Genomic DNA, 21734 nt, shown 5'->3' with positions numbered 1-21734 from the left:
TCCAGGCTGCCACAGAGCATTGAGCAGAGTTCCGCTTGCTATGCAGTAGATCCTTGTTGTTTAATCCATTTAAATATAACAGTGTGTACATATCCATCCCAAACTCCCTAATTCTCCCTTCCCCCAACCTTTCTTACCCCGGCAACCATAATCTCGTTTTTGAAGTGTGAGTCTGTTTCTGTTTTGTATGTGAGTTTATTTGTATCATTCCTTTTTATTTTTTAAAATATGTATTTATCTGGCTGCATTGGCTTTTAGTTTTGGCCTGTGGGTTCTTTGGTCTTGGCATGCAAACTCTTTTTTTCTTTTTTTCCCAAACTCTTAATTGTGGCATATGGGATCTAGTTCCCTGATCAGGGATCGAACCCAGGCCCCCTGCTTTGGGAGCGCAGAGTCGCAGGCAGTCCCTGTGTTATCATTTCTTTTTAGATTGCTCATATAAGGGCTGTCATACGATATTTCTCCTTCTCTGTCTGACTCACTTCACTCAGTATGACACTCTCTACGTCCATGCATGTTGCTGCAAGCCTAGACTCTTGTTAAACATAGGGTCTGGACACAATGACTGGGCTGTAGGTACCTGCCTCTGACCTCCCACCTGGCCATGAACAATTTGTGGGCTCCCAGAGCAGCCAAGGATTGTCTTTCCCTCTAGTTTCCCGCTAAAGAGGGTTCATAATAATGCCAACCTCACAGGCTGTTAGAAGATTAAACAAGTTAATCTAGATCCAGGGTGACTGACCATTCTGCTTTCCCTGGGACTGTGTGTGTGTGTGTGTGTGGTGTTGGGGGCGGGGGGGTCCCAGGCAGAGAGACTTGGAGTTTCAAAATCTGGGAAAGTTCTGGGGAAATTAGGAGGAGCTGGTCATCATGTCTGGAGTAGTGTTTTGTGCTTAAACACATGTTCAATGGACGTGAACCATCATTATTTCTCTTTCCTGCTTGCACACATTTGATAACAAAAAGGTTGCACGCCCTGAGCCTGTCCTGGGAGCTGGGGCCATCTGTAGGCAGTGCACGTGCAGAGAACCCAGCTTCAGAGGCTCACCAGAAGCCCACAGCCCTTGGGGAAATGCCAGCCCCCCTGAGGGTGATTCCAGCAGCTTGTGTGTGTCCTCCTGGATTGGCAGTGTTTGCTTGAACCCCAGTTGGAGAGGTCTCTCGGCCCTGAAGATCTGCAGGTTAGTGACACAGTTGGGGGTGCGATGGCGGTGGGGGCTTCCCACAGTGAAGCCTGGCAAGGAGAGGTCTTGAGATGATGCTCAGCGGAAGGAAAGGGAAGTACGCGCCTTGGGCATTGACTTTGAGGCTTGCTGGGGCCCAAGGGGTGGTTCCTATTATCACACACATTTTACTGGATGAGGACATTGAGGCTCAGGCACCCAAGGGAAGGGACTTGCCTAGGATCACACAGAAAGAGATGGGTACGGGGAAACTGAACCAAGGTCCCAGCCAAGCAGGGACTGCTGGCATTGGGCGGGCTGACTTCTGCACTTCCCTCCCTCTTGCCCCGCTTGGGTCCCCCACTTGTCTTGACAAGGCCAGGCTTGTCACGGGGCTCCGTACAGCCCTCTCCACCCTCCCGGTTGCCAGCGACCCGCCCCATCCCCTCCCAATCTCCGAGGGAGGAGGGGAGAGTGGGAGAGAGGAGGGGGGCTCGGGGAGGCTCGGCTTTATAAAGGCGGCTGGACCAGCGCTGCCCGCCAGACCCCGCCGCCTGGATCCCCTGCGCTGCCCGCCGCCCCACGTGACCGCGCCGACCACCAGCTCCACCGCGAGTGAGTTGGGGGCGCGCCCCTATCTGCCCTCAGACTCTCGCCCAGCCCCCTGATCTACTGAACCCGGGCTGGGGAAAAGGGCCTCTGAAGGAGAGCGCTGAGATTGGGTTGGGGGGCATCAGGCAGAATCCCAACGACAGGGATTTAGGACCTGGAGGAGCCGGGAGCCCCGGGAGCCGGAGGTCGGGTCGGCCGCCTGCTCCCTCGGCTCCTCAGACTCGCGGCCTAGGAGACCGCAAGCCACCCCCGAGGAATGCGCGTGCAGCCGTTCCCACGGTAACGTGCAAGCCGCACCCGCCCTCCGCCGAGGAAAAGGGGAGGTTGCTGTGGGGGCTGGGGGGCTTAATCCCCGGGAGGTCCAGACTCGTCACGCGGCGGTTGCACGAGGGAGCAGAGAAGGTGCCCTTGCTCTCCTCCGGTGCCCCAAATCCTCCGAGCGTAAGGGAGCACGTCGCCTAAGCCTCAGTTTCCGCATCTGTCAAATGGAGGCAATGTTACTGGTTGCAAGTTCCCCGAAGAGCGATCTCGAGCTTAACGAGCCGGGCCATCCCCCTCCTCTGGTTGGCCATCCGAGGAGTGAGTTTTAGCGGCCTGGATGACTCCTGCGATCCCCACCCCATCCCCAGGCCCGCTCGCCATGGCCCTCTTCGGGGCCCTGATCCTAACGCTGCTGGCTGGCGCTCACGCCGAGCTCCCCGGCTGCAAGATTCGCATCACCTCCAAGGCACTGGAGCTGGGTAAGGCGCGGGGGTGCTGCGGGGTGGGGGCGGGTAGTGAGGAGGTGAAGGAGGTGTGTGTGTGTGTGTGTGTGTGTGTGTGTGTGTGTGTGTGTGTGTGTGTGCAGGAACTAAGGACCTCACTGCGGCTTCAGTGAAGCAGGAGGGGCTGCGCTTTCTGGAACAAGAGCTGGAGACCGTGACCATCCCAGATCTGCGGGGCAGTGAGGGCCACTTCTTCTACAACATCTCTGAGTAAGTCGGGGTCAAGGGGGCGGGGCCTGAGCAGGGGCGGAGGCTTAGGAAATACCTACGGAGTCTCGGGAGAAGGGAGGGCTGAGTGGATTGGGGGCGTGGCCTGATCGCCGAGGCTGGACTTAAGAAACAGGATGAGGCCGGAAAAGATGAAGGCCTGGCCCGCCTACCGAGGCGGGACCAAGCCGATAGGCGTGGCCTAGAAGTAGGCGGGACCAAGAAAAGCAAAGCCGAACCTGTGGAATTGAGGCTGGCCCTAGAGGCGGAGTCAAGAAACTTGGCCAAGGAAGAGAGTGGGGTGTAGGGTACCTGGGTGGAGCTAATAGGAGAGGTCCGAGGGACAGGAGATAAAGGCCCGTGGTCTTTAGCCGCCCAGGTCAGGTTGGGCACGTGACGGGCAATGGGAGAATTCATTCCACTCACTCCAGCTTCCCCAAACTTGGAACGGAAGAGGAGCAAATGAGTTTACTACAGTTGGGTGGGATGCCCTTTTCTTGGTCCTGAATCTGACCCTGAGGCCTCCTACACAGGGTGAAGGTCACAGAGCTGCAGCTGACATTCTCTGAGCTCCATTTCCAGCCAGACCAGGAGCTGGTGCTACAAATCAACAATGCCTCCTGGGGGCTGCGCTTCCGGAGACAGCTCCTCTACTGGTTCTTGTGAGGACCTGGCACCCCTGGGGGAGTGGAGAGTGGATTGGGAAGCCTGGGGGAACTGTGGAGCTGTGGGCAATCCCTTAGCCTTTCTGAGCCTCAGTTTCTCCATCTGTACAAAAGGGGCCGTCACACCCGTTTCACAGCCAGGTGGACTGTGCAGAAGCACATAAGCCTTATTAAGAGGGGTCATGGTGGTGGTGGGGGTTGAGGAGGAGGACAGTAAAGACTTGGTTAAGCTCCAAGCTGGAGTGACCATTAACACTCCCACCCCTGCCGCAGCTACGATGGGGGCTATATCAACGCCTCTGCGGAGGGTGTATCCATCCACACTGCTCTGCAGCTCTCCCGGGATCCCGCTGGCCGGATCAAAGTGTCCAACGTCTCCTGCCAGGCCTCTGTCTCCAGAATGCATGCAGCCTTTGGGGGAACCTTCAAGTAAGCCCTGTCCCCAATCCTAGCGTCCCCCGTTTCAGCCCCACAGCCCATTTGCCTAGTGCAATGCACAATGCACCGGCTTGGGAGTCAGATCAACTGGGTCCAGATCGCAGCCCCACCACTTCCTGGCTATGAACTTGAGCAAGTTGCTGAAGCTCTCAAAGATGGGGATGGTTAAAAAAAAAAAAAAAAAGATGGGGATGGTAATAGGACCTATTCTATGAGATGTGAGGACTCTTCATCGTAATTTATGTAAAAATATTTATAACAGTACCTCACATATAATATGGGCTCACCGCTTAGGTAAGAACCACTGTGAGGACCTAGTGTATACAGTGGGCATGTACTGGGCTCTCAATAATCGGTAGCTCTTAACCACTAATAACAAAAATAATAACATAGTTCCAGGATTGGGGCTGAGAAGGGGAATTTGTGCTGGTTCTGAAAGAAGGTGGGGGAGAGAAAATGGTGGATTTATTATCTGGTGTTGATACACAGTTTTTTTTTTTATTCATTCAACAAACGAAGTGTAGGCCAGGCCTCCAGGATTCAGAAAGGACACAGAGCCTGGCTGGAGGGATGAAACATTTGTCGTTGGGGCCTTGAGAGAGGGACCAAGAAAGTACTCTGGGAGGAGGAGGAGGAGTTCAGAGAAGAATAATCTAGGAGGACTGCCTGGAAGAGGAAGCATCTGTGCCCAGATGGGAAAATACAGGGTGGGAACACTGAGGATGTAGGGGAAGACAGGAGTAAGGATATGGAGCTGAGGATGCTCAGAGGCTTGAGGAACTCTGGGTCCATTCATTTGATTGGTGGGGGATGGGGTGAGAGAAGAGGTCTTGAGAACCAGTATGGAGAAGGAATTTGAGCCCACATCTTTAATGGAAATTCCACTAAAGAGGTGGTAAATTAAGTTGAAGTAGAGGTATTCTGCCCACCCACCCCCATCTCTGATCACTGTGATTTCTCCCAGAACTGAGTTGGGGTGAGGGCAGGGTCTGGACTCACCTGGCCTCTCCTCTCCTCACAGGAAGGTCTATGAATTCCTCTCCACGTTCATCACCTCAGGGATGCGCTTCCTCCTCAACCAGCAGGTGCGGACAGTGGCAGGAGGGGGGGGGCACGTGTTGGAGGACAACAGGGGGTGGGTGTGCCCTCTCTTGCCAAGACCTTGACTGGGGCTGCCACCTCCCAGATCTGCCCCGTGCTCTACCACGCAGGGACTGTGCTTCTCAACTCGCTGCTGGACACCGTGCCTGGTGAGTTGTGCAGACAGGGTGGGGAGCTCTGGGCCTCGCCCTGGCGCGGGGGTGGGGAGGAGGCTGGGTGGGCAGCTGTCAGGTAGCATTTGAGGAGGCCCCTTCCCCGCCCTGTGATGGAGCAGCCCTGGGTTCAAAGGTAGCCTCCTGCCACCGACTCCGTGTGGTCAGTACTCACTCTCTCCCTCCTTGGTTTCCTTGCTTGGCTGACAACACTTCCTTCAGGGCTCGCTGTGAGGGTTGACTGAGGGCATGGTGGTCGTGATCCTTCATACGCGTCTGCTGTGGGGGCCTCATTTGTATTCAACTCCTAGCACTTAATAGGAGCTCAATTAACATGACTTCCCTTTCCCTAAGAGATGAGATCATCATGTCACATGCATGGGGCACAGGATGGGAAGGAGAGGGCAGGGGAAACCAAACCATCGAGAGAAGGGAATCCCTTGCCATCTTAGAGTATTTCTTAAATTTCTTTTTATTTATTTATTTGGCTGTGCCAGGTCTTAATTGTGACATGCAGGATCTTTAGTTGCAGCATGCAAACTCTTAATTGCGGCATGTGGGATCTAATTCCCTAACCAGGGATCAAACCCAGGCCCCTGCATTGGGAGCATGGAGTCTTAGCCACTGGCCCACCAGGGAAGTCTCTCCCTTGCAATATTATTTAGTGACTTGATGAAACCTATGTAGTAGTAGTAGCAGCAAACAACAACAACAACAACAATTGTCATCGGGGGGTGGGGGTGGGGGTCCCTGGTGGCTCAGTGGTTAGAACCCAGTGTTTTCACTGCCATGGCCCCAGGTGCAGGTCCTGGTTGGGAAACTAAAATGAGCAAGCTGAGCAGTGCGGCCAAAAGCAAACCAAGAGAACAACAAAAGCCACAATAATAATAGCTAACACTGTTGACCACTGCACACCAGGCACTAGATGCTTTCCACTTATAGTAAAACTGATTTGAGCTTCATAAGCACCCTGTGAGGGAAGTATTCTAATCCCCCTTCTATGAGTAAGCAGCTGAGGCCCAGAGAGCCTAAGCACCCAGCCCAGCACCACACAGCTTGCGTGACTCCAGCCCCTCCCCACAGTGCGCAGTGCTGTGGACGAGCTCGTGGGCATCGACTACTCCCTCCTGAAGGATCCTGTGGCCTCCACCAGCAACCTGGACATGGGATTCCGGGTGAGCTGCCCAGCTGGTGTGTGCAACCGGACCCCCTCCTTCTCCCCTAAAGCACACTCTGATGTGGCCACTCCACTGGCGGGGATGCTGTGGCCTCAGGCTCAACTCCTGGGTCTGACACTCGAGCCTTGTTAATCTGGTCTGGTCCCACCTTTCCAGCTTCATCCTTTGCAGCTGTGTGTGTGTGTGTCCCACCTTTCCAGCTTCATCCTTTGCAGCTGTGTGTGTGTGTGTGTCCCACCTTTCCAGCTTCATCCTTTGCAGCTGTGTGTGTGTGTGTGTGTGTGTGTGTGTGTGTGTGTGTGTAGTAGATCGCTTCAGTTGTGTCCAACTCTTTGCGACCCTGTGGACTATAGCCCTCCAGGCTTCTCTGTCTGTGGAGTTCTCCAGGCAAGAATACTGGAGTGGGTTGCCATGCCCTCCTCCAGGGGATCTTCCCGACTCAGGGATTGAACCCACGTCTCTTACGTCTCTTGCGTTGCAGGCGAGCTCTTTACTCCAATGCCACCTGGGAAACTGCTACTCTTTCCCAAAGATGCCCTTCGCTTCCTATCTCAGGGCCTTTGCTCATGTACTGTCTTCCCCCATCTCTCCCAGAAGGAACTGAACATTCAGCTTTAACACACGCAATCTCATTCCCTCCTCTCATAACCCTGTAAATCAGGTCCTAATGTTTTATTATTTCAGGGATGCGCAGACTTGCTCAGGGAGGCCACGTTCCTTGTCCAAGGCCACTCAACTAGTCTGTGGCCACGCCCATTGCTTTCCCTAATGGAGTGTTGCCGAGTTTCAGAGCAGAGAGGCCAGTTAGAGTGCCGGAAGGTCAGCTTCCGCTCTGCCACTTACTAGCTGTGTGATATTAAGCCAATGGCTTAACGTTTCTGTACCCGTTTCCTCAAATGGAAATAGAAATAATACAGTAAGAAAAGATAATCTCATGGGATGTTGTGTGGATTAAAGGAGTTGGTCTAGGTAAGCGGCACAGAAGTGCTCCGTACGTGGAGGCAGTAGTTGCCATCATTATTACCGTCTAGTTTTCAAGGCCCACTCAAGGGCCACCTCCCCCGTGAACCCTCTCGTGTGTCACTCCTTCAGTCGGATGGGACTGCGCCCTCGGAGCACTCCAGCTACCCTCCCTTCCATGCTTTTTAAGAAAAGTACCTGTTGAGTCCCCCTGAGGTCAACAATGTGGTCCAGGCCTCCACCATGCTGTCTGGGGACAGTGAATTATATGCCTCAAGACATCCGGGTGCTGGACCAGTCTGTCTGGCCCTGACCCTGATCCTCCAATACCAGGGGGCCTTCTATCCCCTGACTGAGGCCAACTGGAGTCTGCCCAACCGGGCGGTAGAGCCCCAGCTGCAGGAGGAAGAGCGGATGGTGTACGTGGCCTTCTCTGAGTTCTTCTTTGACTCTGCCATGGAGAGCTACTTCCGGGCAGGAGCCCTGAAGCTCTCGCTGGTGGGGGACAAGGTAAGCCGGGATCTGTTTGTGAGGTGGGGCCTGTGATGCGGCTTCTGCCTTACCCCCAATTCCCCTGCGCAGGTACCTCATGACCTGGATATGGTGTTGAGGGCCTCCTACTTTGGGAGCATCGTCCTGATGGTGAGTGTGGGTGGGAGGTGGGAGCCTGGTCAGGCGGGTGGGCACACAAGTGTACACCCATGAGGGGACTGGCGAGGCTAGCAGGGCCCCCAGCGGCAGCCACAGAGTAGACAGAAGGCCTGGCCTGCCTGTGGCCACAGCCCCTGACTTGGCCAGTCTATGAAGGTTCCCAGGTCTGCGAGGAAGACTTTGCTACTCTTGCTTCATCTCTTTCAGGAAAACCAGGATGAAGGTGGGCTGAGAACCCAAGGCAGGCCAGTGTAGGGACTTTAATAGCAACTAAAATATCAGCCTGGGCCTCCCTACGGGCTCAGATGGTAAAGAATCTGCCTGCAATGTGGGAGACCCGGGTATTATCCTTTTTGCTTCTTTTCCCTTGTTTAATGGAGAGTTAAAATTTTTAAAAAAATACTTCAGTTCGGTTCAGTCGCTCGGTCATGTCCGACTCTTTGCGACCCCATGGACTACAGCACACCAGGCCTCCCTGTCCATCACCAACTCCCAGAGTTTACCCAAACCCCTGTCCATATCTTTAGTGATCATTAAAGGACTTGTTCTTGGTTCTAGTTTATAAAATGATGGAGCTGGGATTTGAACCTGGGTATGAATCTCGGTGATTCAAGGTCACCCTACTTCTCTATACTGTGTAGCCTACCAGAGTTGTCATGAGGATTGAATGCGTTAGTACTTATAATGACAACACCAGCTGCTATGAATGCTATCCTTGTCGTCATCACTGGCCTCATCGTCGTGGCCGAGCACTGTTAAGAGCATGGACTCTGTTGCCATGATTGCCTGGGTCTCAGTCCCAGTTCTTCAACTCACTAACACAACTTGGACAGGTTACTTAACCTCCCTGTGCTTCAATTTTCCCATCTCAAAAGTGGGTATACGTTAATACCTGCTTCACACAGTTACTGTGAGGTTTAAATGAGCGAACACGTGTGAAGTGTTTGGTGAAAAGCAAGCAGGTGGTCCGACACTGCCTGTAGAAGAAATAGCTCAGCAGGTCCAAGAAAAAAGATATGGCAGGGCGCTGAGTTTTGTTATTTATTAATTTTTTTGTCAAGTCATGTGGCTTGTGGGATCTTAGTTCCCTGACCAGGGATTGTACCCAGGCCCACAGCAGTGAAAGTTCAGAGTCCTAACCAGTGCTGGTGGTGGTGGTTTAGTCACTAAGCTGTGTCTGACTCTGCGATCCCATAGACTGCAGCCTGCCAGGCTCCTCTGTCCATGGGATTCTCCAGGCAAGAATACTGGAGTGGGTGGCCATTTCCTTCCCTAGGGGATCTTCCAGACCCAGGGATCGAACCTGCACCTCCTACTTGGAGGCAGACCCTAACCACTGGACTACTAGGGAATTCCCTGGGGTATTTTATGCAAAGAGACTGTTCTGGGGGAGTCTGGATTGGAGCTGGGTCCTGAATATTGAGAACATGGGAAAACAGAAAGAGAAGGAAGGAGGCATTCCTAGAACGAGACATTCTCTTGTCTGAGCAAAGGCAGAGGCTGGACACAGTCCTGGAGGGTTCCAGAAGCCACCGCTGTCTTCCTATTTGTGTCTGTGTGCTCCCAGAGGTGAAATTACCCACTCCGCCCCAGGGACTCCTCAGGGAGGACTTGACTGGCCCTCCCTGCTGTGTCCCAGAGCCCGGCAGTGATCGACTCTCCACTGAAGCTGGAGCTGCGGGTCACAGAGCCTCCTCGTTGCACCATCAAGCCCTCGGGCACCACCGTCTCTGTCACCGCCAGTGTCACCATCGCCCTGGTGCCACCCAACCAGCCCGAGGTCCAGCTGTCCAGCATGATCATGGTGCGGACACCAGAGCAGGGGATGCAGAGGGTCAAGGAGGGGGGCCGCTACCCCCTTTTGGGCAGTAACACCACCCTCCCCGCTTTCCCACCCAGGATGCCCGACTCAGCGCCAAGATGGCCCTCCGGGGGAAGGCGCTGCGCACCCAGCTGGACCTGCGCAGGTGGGCAGGTGTCTGAGGGTCTTGGGCGAGCCTGTAACCTCTCTGAGCGTCAGTGCCTTCAGGATAATCATACCTGCCCAGCGATACTGGGGAGCATTTCCTTCTCCAGGGGATCTTCCCGACCCAGGGATAGAACCCAGGTCTCCCACATTGGAGGCAGACGCTTTAACCTCTGAGCCACCAGGGAAGCCCAAAATTCAGTCATAGCTATCAGCCACCTGAGAGCCAGGGTCTTGTTAACGCATCAAGCGTTTCATTACAGTGTAATTTCTCTGCATCCTCAACCACCCAGAAGCAGGCAGAGCAGATATGATGAGAGATGATCCAGCTGGCCCGGCAAGGTTAAATGACACACCCATTGTCACACAGCAAAGTGCGTAAGAACATAGATTTTTGCACAACTTAGTTTTGTGATCTTGAAACAAGTCCTTTTATCTTTCTGAGCTTCATTTTCCTCATGTATTAAATATAGAAAATAGTAGCATCTGCTCTCTAAGGCTATATTGTTCAGTGTAGCAGGCGCTAGCCACTGGTGGCTGTATACATTTAATTATAATGAAATAGTTCCTCACTTGCTCATTTCTATAACCATGGTAGCTAGTGGCTACTGTGTGGCTGGTGTAGAACACTTTATAAGAGCCTAGATTCTAGAGGCAGGTTCTGGAATTTCTCAGCTGTGTGACCTTATGCAAATCAGTCTCTCTGGGCCTCTATGAATGCAAATTTTAATAGTGCCTATTCCTTAGGGTTGTTATGAGGATTAAATCATGTGGCATTTAAAAATATTTCAGTATTTAGCTTTTTAACATGCCTGGTATCTGGCAGGAAGCAAGCACTGACGGTTTTGCTAAATAAAAGTAAACAACACACGGAAGTGAAAGTGAAGTTGCTCAGTCGTGTCCGACCCCATGGACTCTAGCCTACCAGGCTCCTCGGTCCATGGGATTCTCCAGGCATGAATACTAGAGTGGGGTGCCATTTCCTTCTCCAGGGGATCGTTCCGATCCAGGGATTGAACTCGGGTCTCCCGCATTGTAGGCAGACTCTTTACTGTCTGAGCCCCCAGGGAAGCCCCAACACACAGAAAGCCATCAGCAAAAGTCTGGCTATAGGAGGTGCTCTACAAATAAAAAGTAGCAGACTTGAGATTCAAAACAAAACAAAACAAAACAAAAAGGTAGCAAACTTGGAGAAAGGAGACCTGAAGAGGGAGAAACAACTCACCCAAGGATGCACAGCTGGAAAGTGCTAGAACCCCCTGGAAAGGTGTGTGGGTGGAACATCCAAGACGGAAGCTCAAGGGCTTCGGGTAGGCAGGCCTGGGTGGCCTGGGAAAGGGCCCCTGCCCACGGGACCCTTCTTTCTCTCCCATAGGTTCCGAATCTACTCAAACCAATCTGCATTGGAGTCACTGGCAGTGAGTTGGGAAGAGGGGGTGCAGGCACAAGGTTGGGGTCTGGGGAGGGCAGTGAAGGCCAGCCCACCCCCTCCTCACTGCCCTAACTTCCTGTCTCCCCACTCCCAGCTGATACCACTGCAGACCCCTCTGAAGACCCTGCTGCAGATTGCAGTGATGCCCATGCTCAATGGTAGGGTCGGGGTCGGGGTGTGAGGAGGGCGGGGGAGAGGTCAGGGGAGGGGCTGGGTGGGTTCAGGCTGAGCTGACTGTTCCCGCCCACAGAGCGGACCTGGCGTGGGGTGCAGATCCCACTCCCCGAGGGAATCGACTTTGTGCGCGAGGTGGTGACAAACCACGCGGTGAGTAGGGGCGCCTGGGGAAGGAGGCAGAGGCTTCCCCTCCCTCTACAGCTCTCCTCTGCCCTCCATGACCCGATCCCTGTTTCTCCCTTATCAACGGCATCTTTTTTTTTTTAATTAATTAATTTTTTTTCAACGGCTTCTTCTCATCTCAACCTTACATCAGATTCCTCCAGCGCTTTGCACAGGCTGCATCCTCACCTTGGAACACTCTTCCCTGATTCCATCCCCCATGCCTACTAATCTTTCAGGTCTTAACTAAGAGCTTGCCTTCTCCAGGAAGCCCTCCTGGACTTCCTGCAGCCTTTATTTCAGCACCCATCACAGAGAGTTATAAGAACCGCTCTGGTGCTCTGCCTCTCCCACTAGATCGAGGCCAGGGATTCTTTTCTGTGTCTCTAAACTCTATTCTCAGTAATGGAATAAAGAGACCCCTTTCTCTGCTCCTTCCTGTACAGGGCTTCCTCACCATCGGGGCTGACCTCCACTTTGCCAAAGGGCTGCGAGAGGTGATTGAGAAGAACCGGCCCGCTGATACCAGGGACCCCCGAACATCCAGTGCCCCACCACCCTCCACGGCAGCTGTCTGAGCCCTCAGCCCCTACCCTGGCAGCTGCATTCAGGACTCCACCACCTCTCATCCCCTCCCTTACCCCATCACAGCCTCTAGTGTCCTCTATAACCCTCAGTGCCACAGAGAAGATGGGGTTTTAAGCTGTACCCAATTTAATTCCATAATCACAGTCAATCCATCAATTACAGTCCGTCCACTTTCCCCGTGGGGCTGTTCTGAGCTTTGTTTTGATTGTGGGATGCTATCAGTGCAATGAGGGCCATTCTTTCAGCAGGGAGGGGGTTAGGCCCCACCCTGGTGAGTTATAAAGTGCAAACTCCCCTCAAGTGAGGCGCTGGGGCCAGATCTGGGATGCACAGGGCAGTGGAGGGGGGTGGGAGCCATTCTGGAAGCAGGGATCTGCCCCACAGGGGCATTCTGCATAAAGGGGGCCCTCTCTTCTGGCAGGAGAGGCTGGGAAGAGCTGGATCAGGCAGTGGGGGCTGGTCCTGTGGTTCTCAGTATGGCTGCTTATTCAGGAAGCGCGAGAACATGGTGAGGGCAGCCTGGGGCTTGTCGGTGGGGACCATGTGTCCAGCGCCCTGAAGGGCAAAGTTTTGTGAGATTTCCCTCCCTGGACGACCCCTGCCACTGGGTGCTTCCTTCATCCTACGGGATCCCTCTAGCCCATGACCTTCCTCCTCTGGTCCCTCCCTTTATCCCATCCCTGCCCAGAATTTGCCCTTCCAGGGGCCATGTGGTAACCCAGCATAAAGGTCGGAAGAAAAGGACAGGCAGGTTCTGCCGCACCCTCTCCCTCCTCCCTGGTCCTCATCAAGGTCCTACCTTGATGGTAAGGAAGGCGATGTGGGAGAACTCCTTCACGAAGCCAGCGATCTGCTCCCCGCTCTCCCCGTAGTCCACCAACCAGGGCCGGCGCTGGACTTCCATCTGCCCCGCCAGGAAAGACTTAGTGGCCTGCAGCTGCCCCCTTGCCTCTGCTCGCAGCCACCAGCCAGGCCTCAGGGGCCGGGAACACCTCCAGGTTTGCTCTCTCTGTCTGCCCCAGCCAGTCTGCCCTCCTCCGCACCTACTTGACCCTGGGGCTGGGGCCCCTGCCTCACCTTCTGGTTGAGGGAATCCACAAACCACTCGTCTCCCATGAAATTGCAGGCCATGTCCACATCGCCGTTGTACAGCAGAATCCGGTATTTCTGAAGCAGCACAAGGGGGAAAATGAGGGGTTTGGAATAAGCCCAGACCCCAGCCCTCCCCTGGTTCAAGCCCTACCCACCGGCTAAATTGCATAAACCAGGAAACCCTTGTGTTTTCTGACCACTTCCTACATGGCGAGAGCCCTACTGAATGCTTTACCTATGAAGCATTTTACTATGATACCATTAGTAACCCCATTTTACAGATGGGAAAATCAAGCCTCAGATATGTGAGAAACTTGCCCAGGGTCACCTGGCTAGTGACCCCAGAGCCCATACTCTACCCACTGTGCTCTGCATAACTTGGTCCTGCCCTGGCTCAGCCAGTATCTCCTAGGTAACCTACTGTATCTTCTAGGTGACCTTGGGCAAGGTCCTCTCGCACCCTGGACCTCTGTTTGCCCCTTGTAACATGATCTGACTAGCTCTTCTCACATTAAAGGCTCCTTGATTGGTGGAGACCCTTCAGACTCTTCCCACAGAGCAGCATCAGGTAGGGACAGAGCCAGGTTAAAATCCTGACCCTGTTGACCACAAGTCAGCTCTTGGCGAGTGACTTCACTTTTTGGGGAGTTTCAGCTTCCCCTGCCCCGAGCGGCGCCCTAAAGGAGCCCCCACCTTGCCACGCTGCTCCAGGGTCCCAGGCTGCTGATGGACCCAGCTGTGGCTGCGGCCCACTCACCTGTGCAGAGAGCAGCTTCAGGTACTGGGAACACATGCTTTGGTAGAGACGGCGGTACTGGATATTCACCAGGAAGCTGCAGGACCACATGGGCAGTAAGAAAAAGAGACCACAGATCAGACCTCATCCCCTCCCTGCTCCTGTTCCCAAGCTACAGCCCAAGAGACAGACAGCTGGGATCCAGCCCCTCCTTGGGCGTGTAACCTCTCTGGGACTCACCTAGATGAGGGGAGGTGGGGCTGGAATCCAGCAGACCCCAAATCACCCCCATTTAGAAATGTACAGGGACGCTTTTTTACCGTGGCTGGGGTGCCACTGGCGTTAAGGCAGAAGGGCTCGCGCTGACCAGTCAGAATGGACCTGACTGGCCCCTGCTGTGGTCACCTTCTTACTTGTAGGTGTTACAGGAGACAGCTGCGGGTGGTACTAAAGTCAGGGAGGGGCAGGGGATGGGGGTGTCTACTAAATACCAGTGTAAGCAACTGACATTTTAACAACCAGTGTGGCCATTTAAGAGTTAAGTGGCTAAATATCAGTCCATCTGGGGGTCAGGGACCTTGAACATCCTATTGGAACAATTCATGGTCACAAGCCAAATGCACCTGGTGTCCTCAATGAGAAACCCTAGGCACAGGATGCCTGGGGACCTTTCTGAGGCCCACAGGCCCCAACAGTCCGCCACCCTCGGGCCACGAGCACCCACAGAAACCCACTTGCACATGTCCCAGCGGGGCAGCTGCTCGGGAATGTGGAGCGCCTTCCGCACTTGAGGGTCGTTGAGGTAGTTGGAGGCGGCCGTGGTGTTGGTGCAGGGGGGATCCAGGTGCACCTTCTCCCCGGAACGCAGCAGCATCTGGGAGGGGGGCACAGAGGGTCAGGATCTTGGCTTCCCTGCCCTGCTGTCCCTCCCCGTCCCTGCTGGGAGGAAGCCCGGGCCCATGCACACCTGATGCCACGCCCGCTTGAGTGGCAGGCGGGTGAAGATGTTGCCCAGATCCTGGACCACGACAGTGTCCTTCTCATGCCTGCAAGCACAGTTGGGGGGAATGGGTGCTGGGCCCCCAGATGGGGCTGGGGTTGGCACACGGGACGCCTGGCAGGGCCTACCTTACATGGCTGGGCACCCCCCCAGCACATGGAGCATAGAGATTGTAGATGTTGAGGCCGGAGCTGGCCACGATGTGGGACACTTCCTGAAGCTGCAATGACACCCCCCAAGCCGCCATGCTTTACGGAATCCTGGCCTCCCACCACCTCCCCAACAGCGCCCCAAGACTTTTTCTTTCTTTCTTTGGCCCTGTCAGGCGGCACATGGGATCTTAGTTCCCCGATGGACCGGGGATCCAACCCGCACGCCCTGTCTTGGGAGTAAGGAGCCTTAACCGTTGGGAGCACCAGGGAAATCCCGCAGCCCAAGATTTACTGCTGTTCTACTTGCCTGGCCATTATCCTTCCCCCACCTCCCCCAGGGAAACTGAGCCTCAGTGGAAGGAATCTGCTGGTCCTGGGCCCCTATCCTTGTGCGTCTGCTAGCACTGTGACTTCCACATGCTTGGCCTCAGTTTCCTTATCTGGAAAATGCGGATGATACGATCTCCCTCGAAAGGGACTTTCGGAGGAGGAACAATCCGCGTGGCCATCACTGAGCACAGCCATGGCACATCAGACGCTGGACGAGGGAGACGCCCTTTCCCCTCATAGGGAGACCTCGGGCAGTGGCGTGGGATCGCACCCACACTCCAAAGCACCCGCCTGAAGGCGGGAGAAACAGGTTAATCCCTTAGTCGGGAAGATCTCCTGGAGAAGGAAATGGCACCCCACCCCAGTATTTCTGCCTGGAGAATCCCATGGACAGAGGAGCCTGGTGGGCTACAGTCCACAGGGTCACATAGTAGGACACAACCGACTAAACACCACCAAGCAGGATATAAAATAAAGGGGGATGGGCAGGATGGGGGCTGTCGGGTGGTGGCGCAGGGCGGGGGCAGAACCGCACATTGGCCAGGCATTCTGGCTCTTTGTTGTCGTGGAAGTTACATTTGTTTTGAGAGCAACAGTGCGTCTGCAGGGAAGACCAGAGCCTGTAAGAGATGAATGATAGCTGCTTAGGCCCATGGTGGGCCAGAGAAGGCAAGTACCCCACCTTCTCAACTTCCCTGTCAGGGCTTGGACCCAAGGGACCTGTTTCCTGGGGACAAAGACATTTATCAGAGGGCGTGGTATGTAGCTCCCAAACCTAGCTGCCCTGGGGCCATCCTGCCAGCCCTCCTTCATTTCTTTACATTCTGATCTTTACATGAAAGACCCTTTCATCTTTCCACATCAAAACCCCAGCCTCACCCACCTCCTCTGCCCCCCAACTTCTGCTCATAAACCAGGGCAGGACCCGAGATAGCATGTGCCTGGAGGACAGACCTGAGACCCCTATGACCCGCCACGCCACAGGGATTGCCCAGTGGTCCTCTCCCATACCTGTTCCCCAGAAGGCCATGGTAGTAGGCGAAATAGACCAGGGAGTTGTCATTCTGCTCATAGGAAGAGAGTCCATTGCCCACCGCCAGGCCCTGTGAAACACCCAGGGCGTTCAGCTCATCTGGACGTGGGCCAGAAGAGCCTCCTTTGACCTCCACCCAAACCTTAAGCAGTCTGGAAGCTGAAACCCAGTTTGTGGGAGTGGTTGGGCGGGGGAGGCCACTCGGTGTAAAGAATGGAATTGGCAGCTTGATGAGTGAGCTTCCGGTCAGGGGAGGCATGCAGCCCAGAGGGGCCAGCAAGTGGCAAGGGGTGTCATGAAGGAAGACGTGGACGAAGGAGCTGACGTTCTGCTCATAGAGCAGGGGAGGTAGGATGTGGGGTACCACATGCCTGGGGAGACCTGCCGCAGGGGATTGCCCAAGACGTGGGTGGAGGAGTGGAGCTGTTTGATCTTGCTAACCACAAGTCTAGGCCTCCCTCCCCTCCTGTAGCCTCCCTGCACCTGAAGGTTCATGCTGGGGTCCTGCATGACCAGCACTGCCAGGGTTGGGATGTAGATGCCGGCATAGCTTTCGCCAGTCAGGAAAAGCTCATTGCCCTTGTATTCCGGGAACAGGCGGAAGAAATCTTTAAGGGCTTCGAAGTTGCTCTGGGCGACCTGGAGAGGGCAGGATAGAGGGAATCAGAAAGTGGTGGTGCTTGAGCTACAAACAATCTCAGAGATAATGACACCCACCCACCCTGTTTGTGCAAGAGCCTGTGACTAGTCCGAGCCCACACCCCAGAGCTGGTGACAGAGCCACAAATGGGCCCCCAGACCAGGCTCTCTTTCTCCTTGCGTCACGCCAGCCAGGGAGACTGGGACATGAGGGCGGACTCTGGACTCACCTCCGTGTCATTGGTGGCATAAGACTTGTCATCGGAGTAGGAGAAGCCCACTCCAGCTGGGGACTCGAGGTATAACACGTTGGCAATCTAGAGGGGAAGTGGAAATGGGTTGAGGGGGGCTGTTCCCTTCCCCATCCAACTGCTGAGACACCCACCCAGGACCCAAAGGGGCAGCGATACCAGGTTCCAGGAGTAGGGGTTGTACTCCAGGGTGACACCATCTGGCTGGATCTGTGGAGGAAAGAGATGGCTAAATTCCAAGAGTCAGCTGGGTGGGGGGTGCAGTGGGGGAAGGTCACCCTGCTGGGTATTGCACAACCAGGCAAAACCCCCTGAGATATGAAACTGTCAAGTCGGGGTATGGATGAAGAAACCAAGGCTCAGGAAACGGACACATTTTTTGGAAGACCAAAGTCCTTTTCTCCCTCTTCCCGGGCCTTTTCCTTTGGGAACTGTCCCCTCCCTGCCTCTGACCAGGGGGTGACCCCGCTGCTCTCCACTCACCAGGAAGGGGCCGTGCTCTGTCAGGAGACCGTCAAGGGAGCTACAGCCTGGCCCTCCATTGAGCCACAGAACCACGGGTCTGCTCTTCGGATCCTTCTGGGACTCCACAAACCTGGGGGGGCGGGGCGGGGAGTCAGTCTAGGGTGGGTGCTGGTGCGGGGGACTGGGTGCAGCTCGGTCTTCCAGCCTTCCCTACTCCTGGATTTCCTCAGGGATTTTTTTTTCTTCTTCTTCTTCATCTCACTTTGACGGCAGAGCATGCGAGTTCTTAGTCCCCCAACCAGGGATGGAAACCCAGTCCCCTGCAGCTGGAAGCACTGGAGCCTTAACCAGCGGACCCCCAGGCAAGTCCGATCCCTCAGGGGTCTTAAGGGCAACCCCCCACACCATCATCTCCCCCCACGGTGGGCATTGCAGTGCCCCCCTCCCAACCCCGTCCTCGGAGACAGGGCTGCAGACCAGTAGTGGAGGCGCTTGGAGCCGGAGCCTTTGAGGTAGCCGGAGTACTGGCGGAAAGAAGGCTGCTTGGCCAGCCCGGGCAGGAAGCGGATCTCGTCCTGGTCCGGGGCCGCTTCGCCCTCGGGCGCGCAGGCGAGCAGCAGCAGCAGCTGCAGCAGGAAGAGGACTGGCGGCCACAGCTCGGCTCGGAACATCTGCGGCAGGAAGCGGGTGCTCGCTGCGGCCTCGCCCGCTCCGTGCTCGGCCGCCCCTGGCGGGGAGCTGGCGGCGCACCCTCCAGGGAAGCCCCTGCCCTGCCCCAGCTCCCACCCGCCGTGCCTCCTCCGTCGCGCCCCGCCCGGGGCGCTCCCGGATCGCTTCCAGCCTCCGGGATCGCTTCCAGCCTCCGGGATCCCTTCCAGCCCCGGGATCCCTCTCACCTCCACTCCCTCGCGTCCTTGCTCTCCTGGAGGTGCCGGCCCGGCGACGGGAAGTCATGTGTACTCCGAGTCACGTGTGCCCCGGCATCACGTGACGGGCCGCCTCCTGCCCCCTTCTGGCCTCTACGGACCCAGGCGGGCAGGACGGGGGCGGCGGAGGTTCCACCCGGGCGAAGGTCAGCGGGTTCGGCAGGTAGCATCCCGGGCACCGGCGGTCCCGAGCCTCCTGGGACTCGCATCGAGGCGGGATGGCCAAACTAGCGGCGCTAGGACCCCTGGGCAGAGCCTTGGGGAAGGGAGTCGGTGGGCGGAGGGCAATACCTTACATGGTACACTCCCCCTCCCCCGGCGGTCACCATCTGAGTCCGCTGCCCAAAATAGCCTCCAGCGCCCGCCGATCTGCCCCATGGCCGGGAGATGGCTGCTGTCTCCGACCCCGTCGGGTTGGGTGCTCCGCGGGGACCGGCGCGCCCCGAGCCCCCTCCCACCCGCTTCCACCCAGTGCACGGTGCCAACATCCGCGTCGACCTTTCCGGGACGCGGGCCACACGCGTAGAGAGCTTCGCCCACGGTGTGTGCTTCAGTCGCGAGCCGCTGGCCCCCGGCCAGGTGTTCCTGGTGGAGATCGAGGAGAAAGAGCTGGGCTGGTGCGGGCACCTGCGCCTCGGCCTGACCGCGCTGGACCCCGCCAGTCTGGCCGCCGTGCCCGAGTTTTCGCTACCTGACCTGGTCAGCCTTGGGCACACCTGGGTCTTCGCCATCACGCGCCATCATAACCGCGTGCCCCGGGAGGGCCGCCCGGAGGCAGAGGCCCTAGCCCCTAGTCGCCCCCCAGCACTCCTGGTGGAACCGTATCTCTGCATCGAGCAGTTTCGCATTCCCCGCGATCGCCTGGTCGGCCGCAGCCGGCCGGGTTTGTACAGCCACCTCTTGGATCAGCTCTATGAACTGAATGTGCTGCCTCCGACCGCGCGCCGCAGCCGCCTGGGCGTTCTCTTCTGCCCGCGCCCGGATGGCACGGCTGACATGCATATCGTCATCAACGGCGAGGACATGGGCCCCAGCGCCCGGGGGCTGCCAGCTGCCCAGCCCCTCTACGCGGTGGTGGACGTCTTCGCCTCCACCAAGAGCGTGCGCTTGATCCAGCTGGAGTATGGCTGTAGGTATCCCATCCCCTGGGCAGCGACCCCTCCTGGCCCCCAGTGGGGACAGAAACCTGCTAGGACTTCTGGACCAGCTGCCAAGGCCTTGGTCTGTCCAGGGTTGCTTTAGAAGTTGGGGAACCTGGGACTTCCCTGGTGGTCCAGTGGCTAGGACTCAGTGGGCCCAATGCAGGGAATTGGGATTCCATCCCTGGTCAGGGAACTGGATCCCACGTGCCACAGCTAGGAGTTTGCGTGCTGCAACTAAGACCTGGCACAGCCAAATAAATACATAAATATTAAAAAAAAAAAAAAAGGTGGAGGGGGGAACCTGACTTCAGATTCTGCCTCTGCCTGTGGCCTTGGACAAGTCAATTCCCCTGGCTTTGGGCCTCGATTTACCCACCTTGGTTGTGATCGATTAAGTTGTCCTCTAAATCCCTTTTCTGGCTTTGCCAGTTATTTTCTGTATTAACCTAGGGCATGAATTCTAAACCAATTTTAGATTTTGGTCCTCTGAGAGTTATGTCTATTAGACAAATACTCATCAATTTGAGTATACAGAGTTTGAAGGCATCACCTAAACCCCTAAGAGCTTCTGAATCCTGAGGTCTGGTTCATGATAGCACCATTAAGCCCTTTATTTATACATCTGAGCGTGTGTGTGCGTGCGCACTCAGTTGCTTCTGCAGTTTGCGACCCTATGGACCGCAGCCCACCAGGCTCCTCTGTCCATGGGATTCTCCAGGCAAGAATACTGGAGTGGGTTGCCATGCCTTCCTCCAGGGGATCTTCCTGACCCAGAGATGGAACCTACAGCCCCTGCAGCTCCTACGTTGGCAAGTGGATTCTTTACCACTGAACCGCCTGGGAATCCATACATCTGAATTCACATTTTATGATTTCAGTAGATGAGAACCCTCTCTGTGCCAGGTCTGTGCTGGAGGCTGGGGTTGCGCAGGTTAATCAGACACTACCCCTGCCCCCAGAAGCTGCTAAGGGAAGGGAGGGGAGCAGGGTGATGCTATCAAGGAGACAGAGCTGCAGCGTTGGGGAAGTGCTGCACGAGAGGTGCTTATCTCAATCATGTAAACAGCTCCGAGCCAGAGAGTGAAGGGACCAAGACCTAGATCTGGGTTCCGGCCTCGGCTCCCCCGCCCCACCCCCCACCCCCCACTGCTTTTGCCTTAGACAGCCTTCTCTCCACAGTGCCATCATTGCAGACCCTGTGCCGCCTGGTGATCCAGAGGAGTGTGGTGCACCGGTTGGCCATTGATGGGCTCCACCTGCCCAAAGAACTTAAGGATTTCTGCAAATATGAGTGAAGGCCTGCACCGCCCTGGAGCAGGGCCACGCGAGTGCATCCTGGCCCCAGAGGCGTGCCTGCCCTGAAGCTGGCCATGCTACTGCCAGCCAGGACGGAAATAAACACAGCCGATGTTGCCACTGATCCCTGGAGGGTCTCCTTGCCCTTGAAATCTGGGAGGGGCATTTCTTTTAGAATCACTGGGGCTCAGCAGGCCAGGTGAGAGAAGAGAGCATTTCGACATCACCTAGACCAGTGACTCCTAGCCTGACTACTCGTGATCTAAGATAGATTGCCAGCGCTCCAGGCCCAGTCTCTAGAGATTCTCATTTGATTTGCCAAAGGACATTGTTTTTGCAAAAGTTCCCCTCGAGATACTAAGGAATAGCCAGGGTTGAGAAGCATTTCCCTCAGGCAGAGGTCTCAACTTTGGCTCATGGTGTAACCATTTGAGAAACTTTGAAAAATACTGCTAA

At 55.7% G+C, this 21734-nt stretch overlaps 3 protein-coding genes across 4 annotated transcripts; 2 read left to right on the top strand and 1 right to left on the bottom strand.

Annotated features, from left to right (window-relative positions):
- Positions 1434-12397, top strand: PLTP (phospholipid transfer protein). 2 transcript variants are annotated; one of them, XM_018057937.1, is made up of 16 exons: positions 1434-1778; positions 2405-2515; positions 2650-2749; positions 3280-3408; positions 3685-3840; positions 4871-4934; positions 5036-5099; positions 6186-6277; positions 7574-7750; positions 7823-7882; positions 9531-9695; positions 9791-9858; positions 11233-11275; positions 11384-11447; positions 11540-11616; positions 12075-12397. In XM_018057937.1, exons 2-16 carry the CDS (start codon positions 2416-2418, stop codon positions 12204-12206), a joined length of 1491 nt encoding a protein of 496 aa, XP_017913426.1. In that variant the 5' UTR covers positions 1434-1778; positions 2405-2415; the 3' UTR covers positions 12207-12397. The 2 variants fall into 2 exon arrangements, with proteins under 2 accessions (XP_017913426.1, XP_017913427.1); XM_018057938.1 differs by lacking the exon at positions 1434-1778 and having other exon boundaries at positions 1877-2515.
- Positions 12325-18900, bottom strand: CTSA (cathepsin A). The gene is made up of 15 exons (XM_018057939.1): positions 18811-18900; positions 18392-18585; positions 17933-18044; positions 17609-17659; positions 17429-17515; positions 17043-17198; positions 16538-16629; positions 16062-16146; positions 15173-15264; positions 15012-15090; positions 14779-14918; positions 14066-14141; positions 13294-13383; positions 13016-13120; positions 12325-12771 (listed from the first exon to the last, which is right to left on the bottom strand). The coding sequence occupies exons 2-15, from the start codon at positions 18583-18585 to the stop codon at positions 12688-12690; spliced, it is 1443 nt and encodes a 480-aa protein (XP_017913428.1). The 5' UTR covers positions 18811-18900; the 3' UTR covers positions 12325-12687.
- NEURL2 (neuralized E3 ubiquitin protein ligase 2) lies at positions 18949-21402 on the top strand. The gene is made up of 2 exons (XM_005688614.3): positions 18949-19969; positions 21162-21402. The coding sequence occupies exons 1-2, from the start codon at positions 19228-19230 to the stop codon at positions 21275-21277; spliced, it is 858 nt and encodes a 285-aa protein (XP_005688671.2). The 5' UTR covers positions 18949-19227; the 3' UTR covers positions 21278-21402.

The sequence above is a fragment of the Capra hircus genome, chromosome 13 (genome assembly GCF_001704415.2).
Source record: "Capra hircus breed San Clemente chromosome 13, ASM170441v1, whole genome shotgun sequence".
NCBI classification, from domain to species: domain Eukaryota; kingdom Metazoa; phylum Chordata; class Mammalia; order Artiodactyla; family Bovidae; genus Capra; species Capra hircus.
The sequence above is the reverse complement of the archived record's forward strand: the minus strand, read 5'-3'. Positions and strand labels throughout refer to the sequence as shown.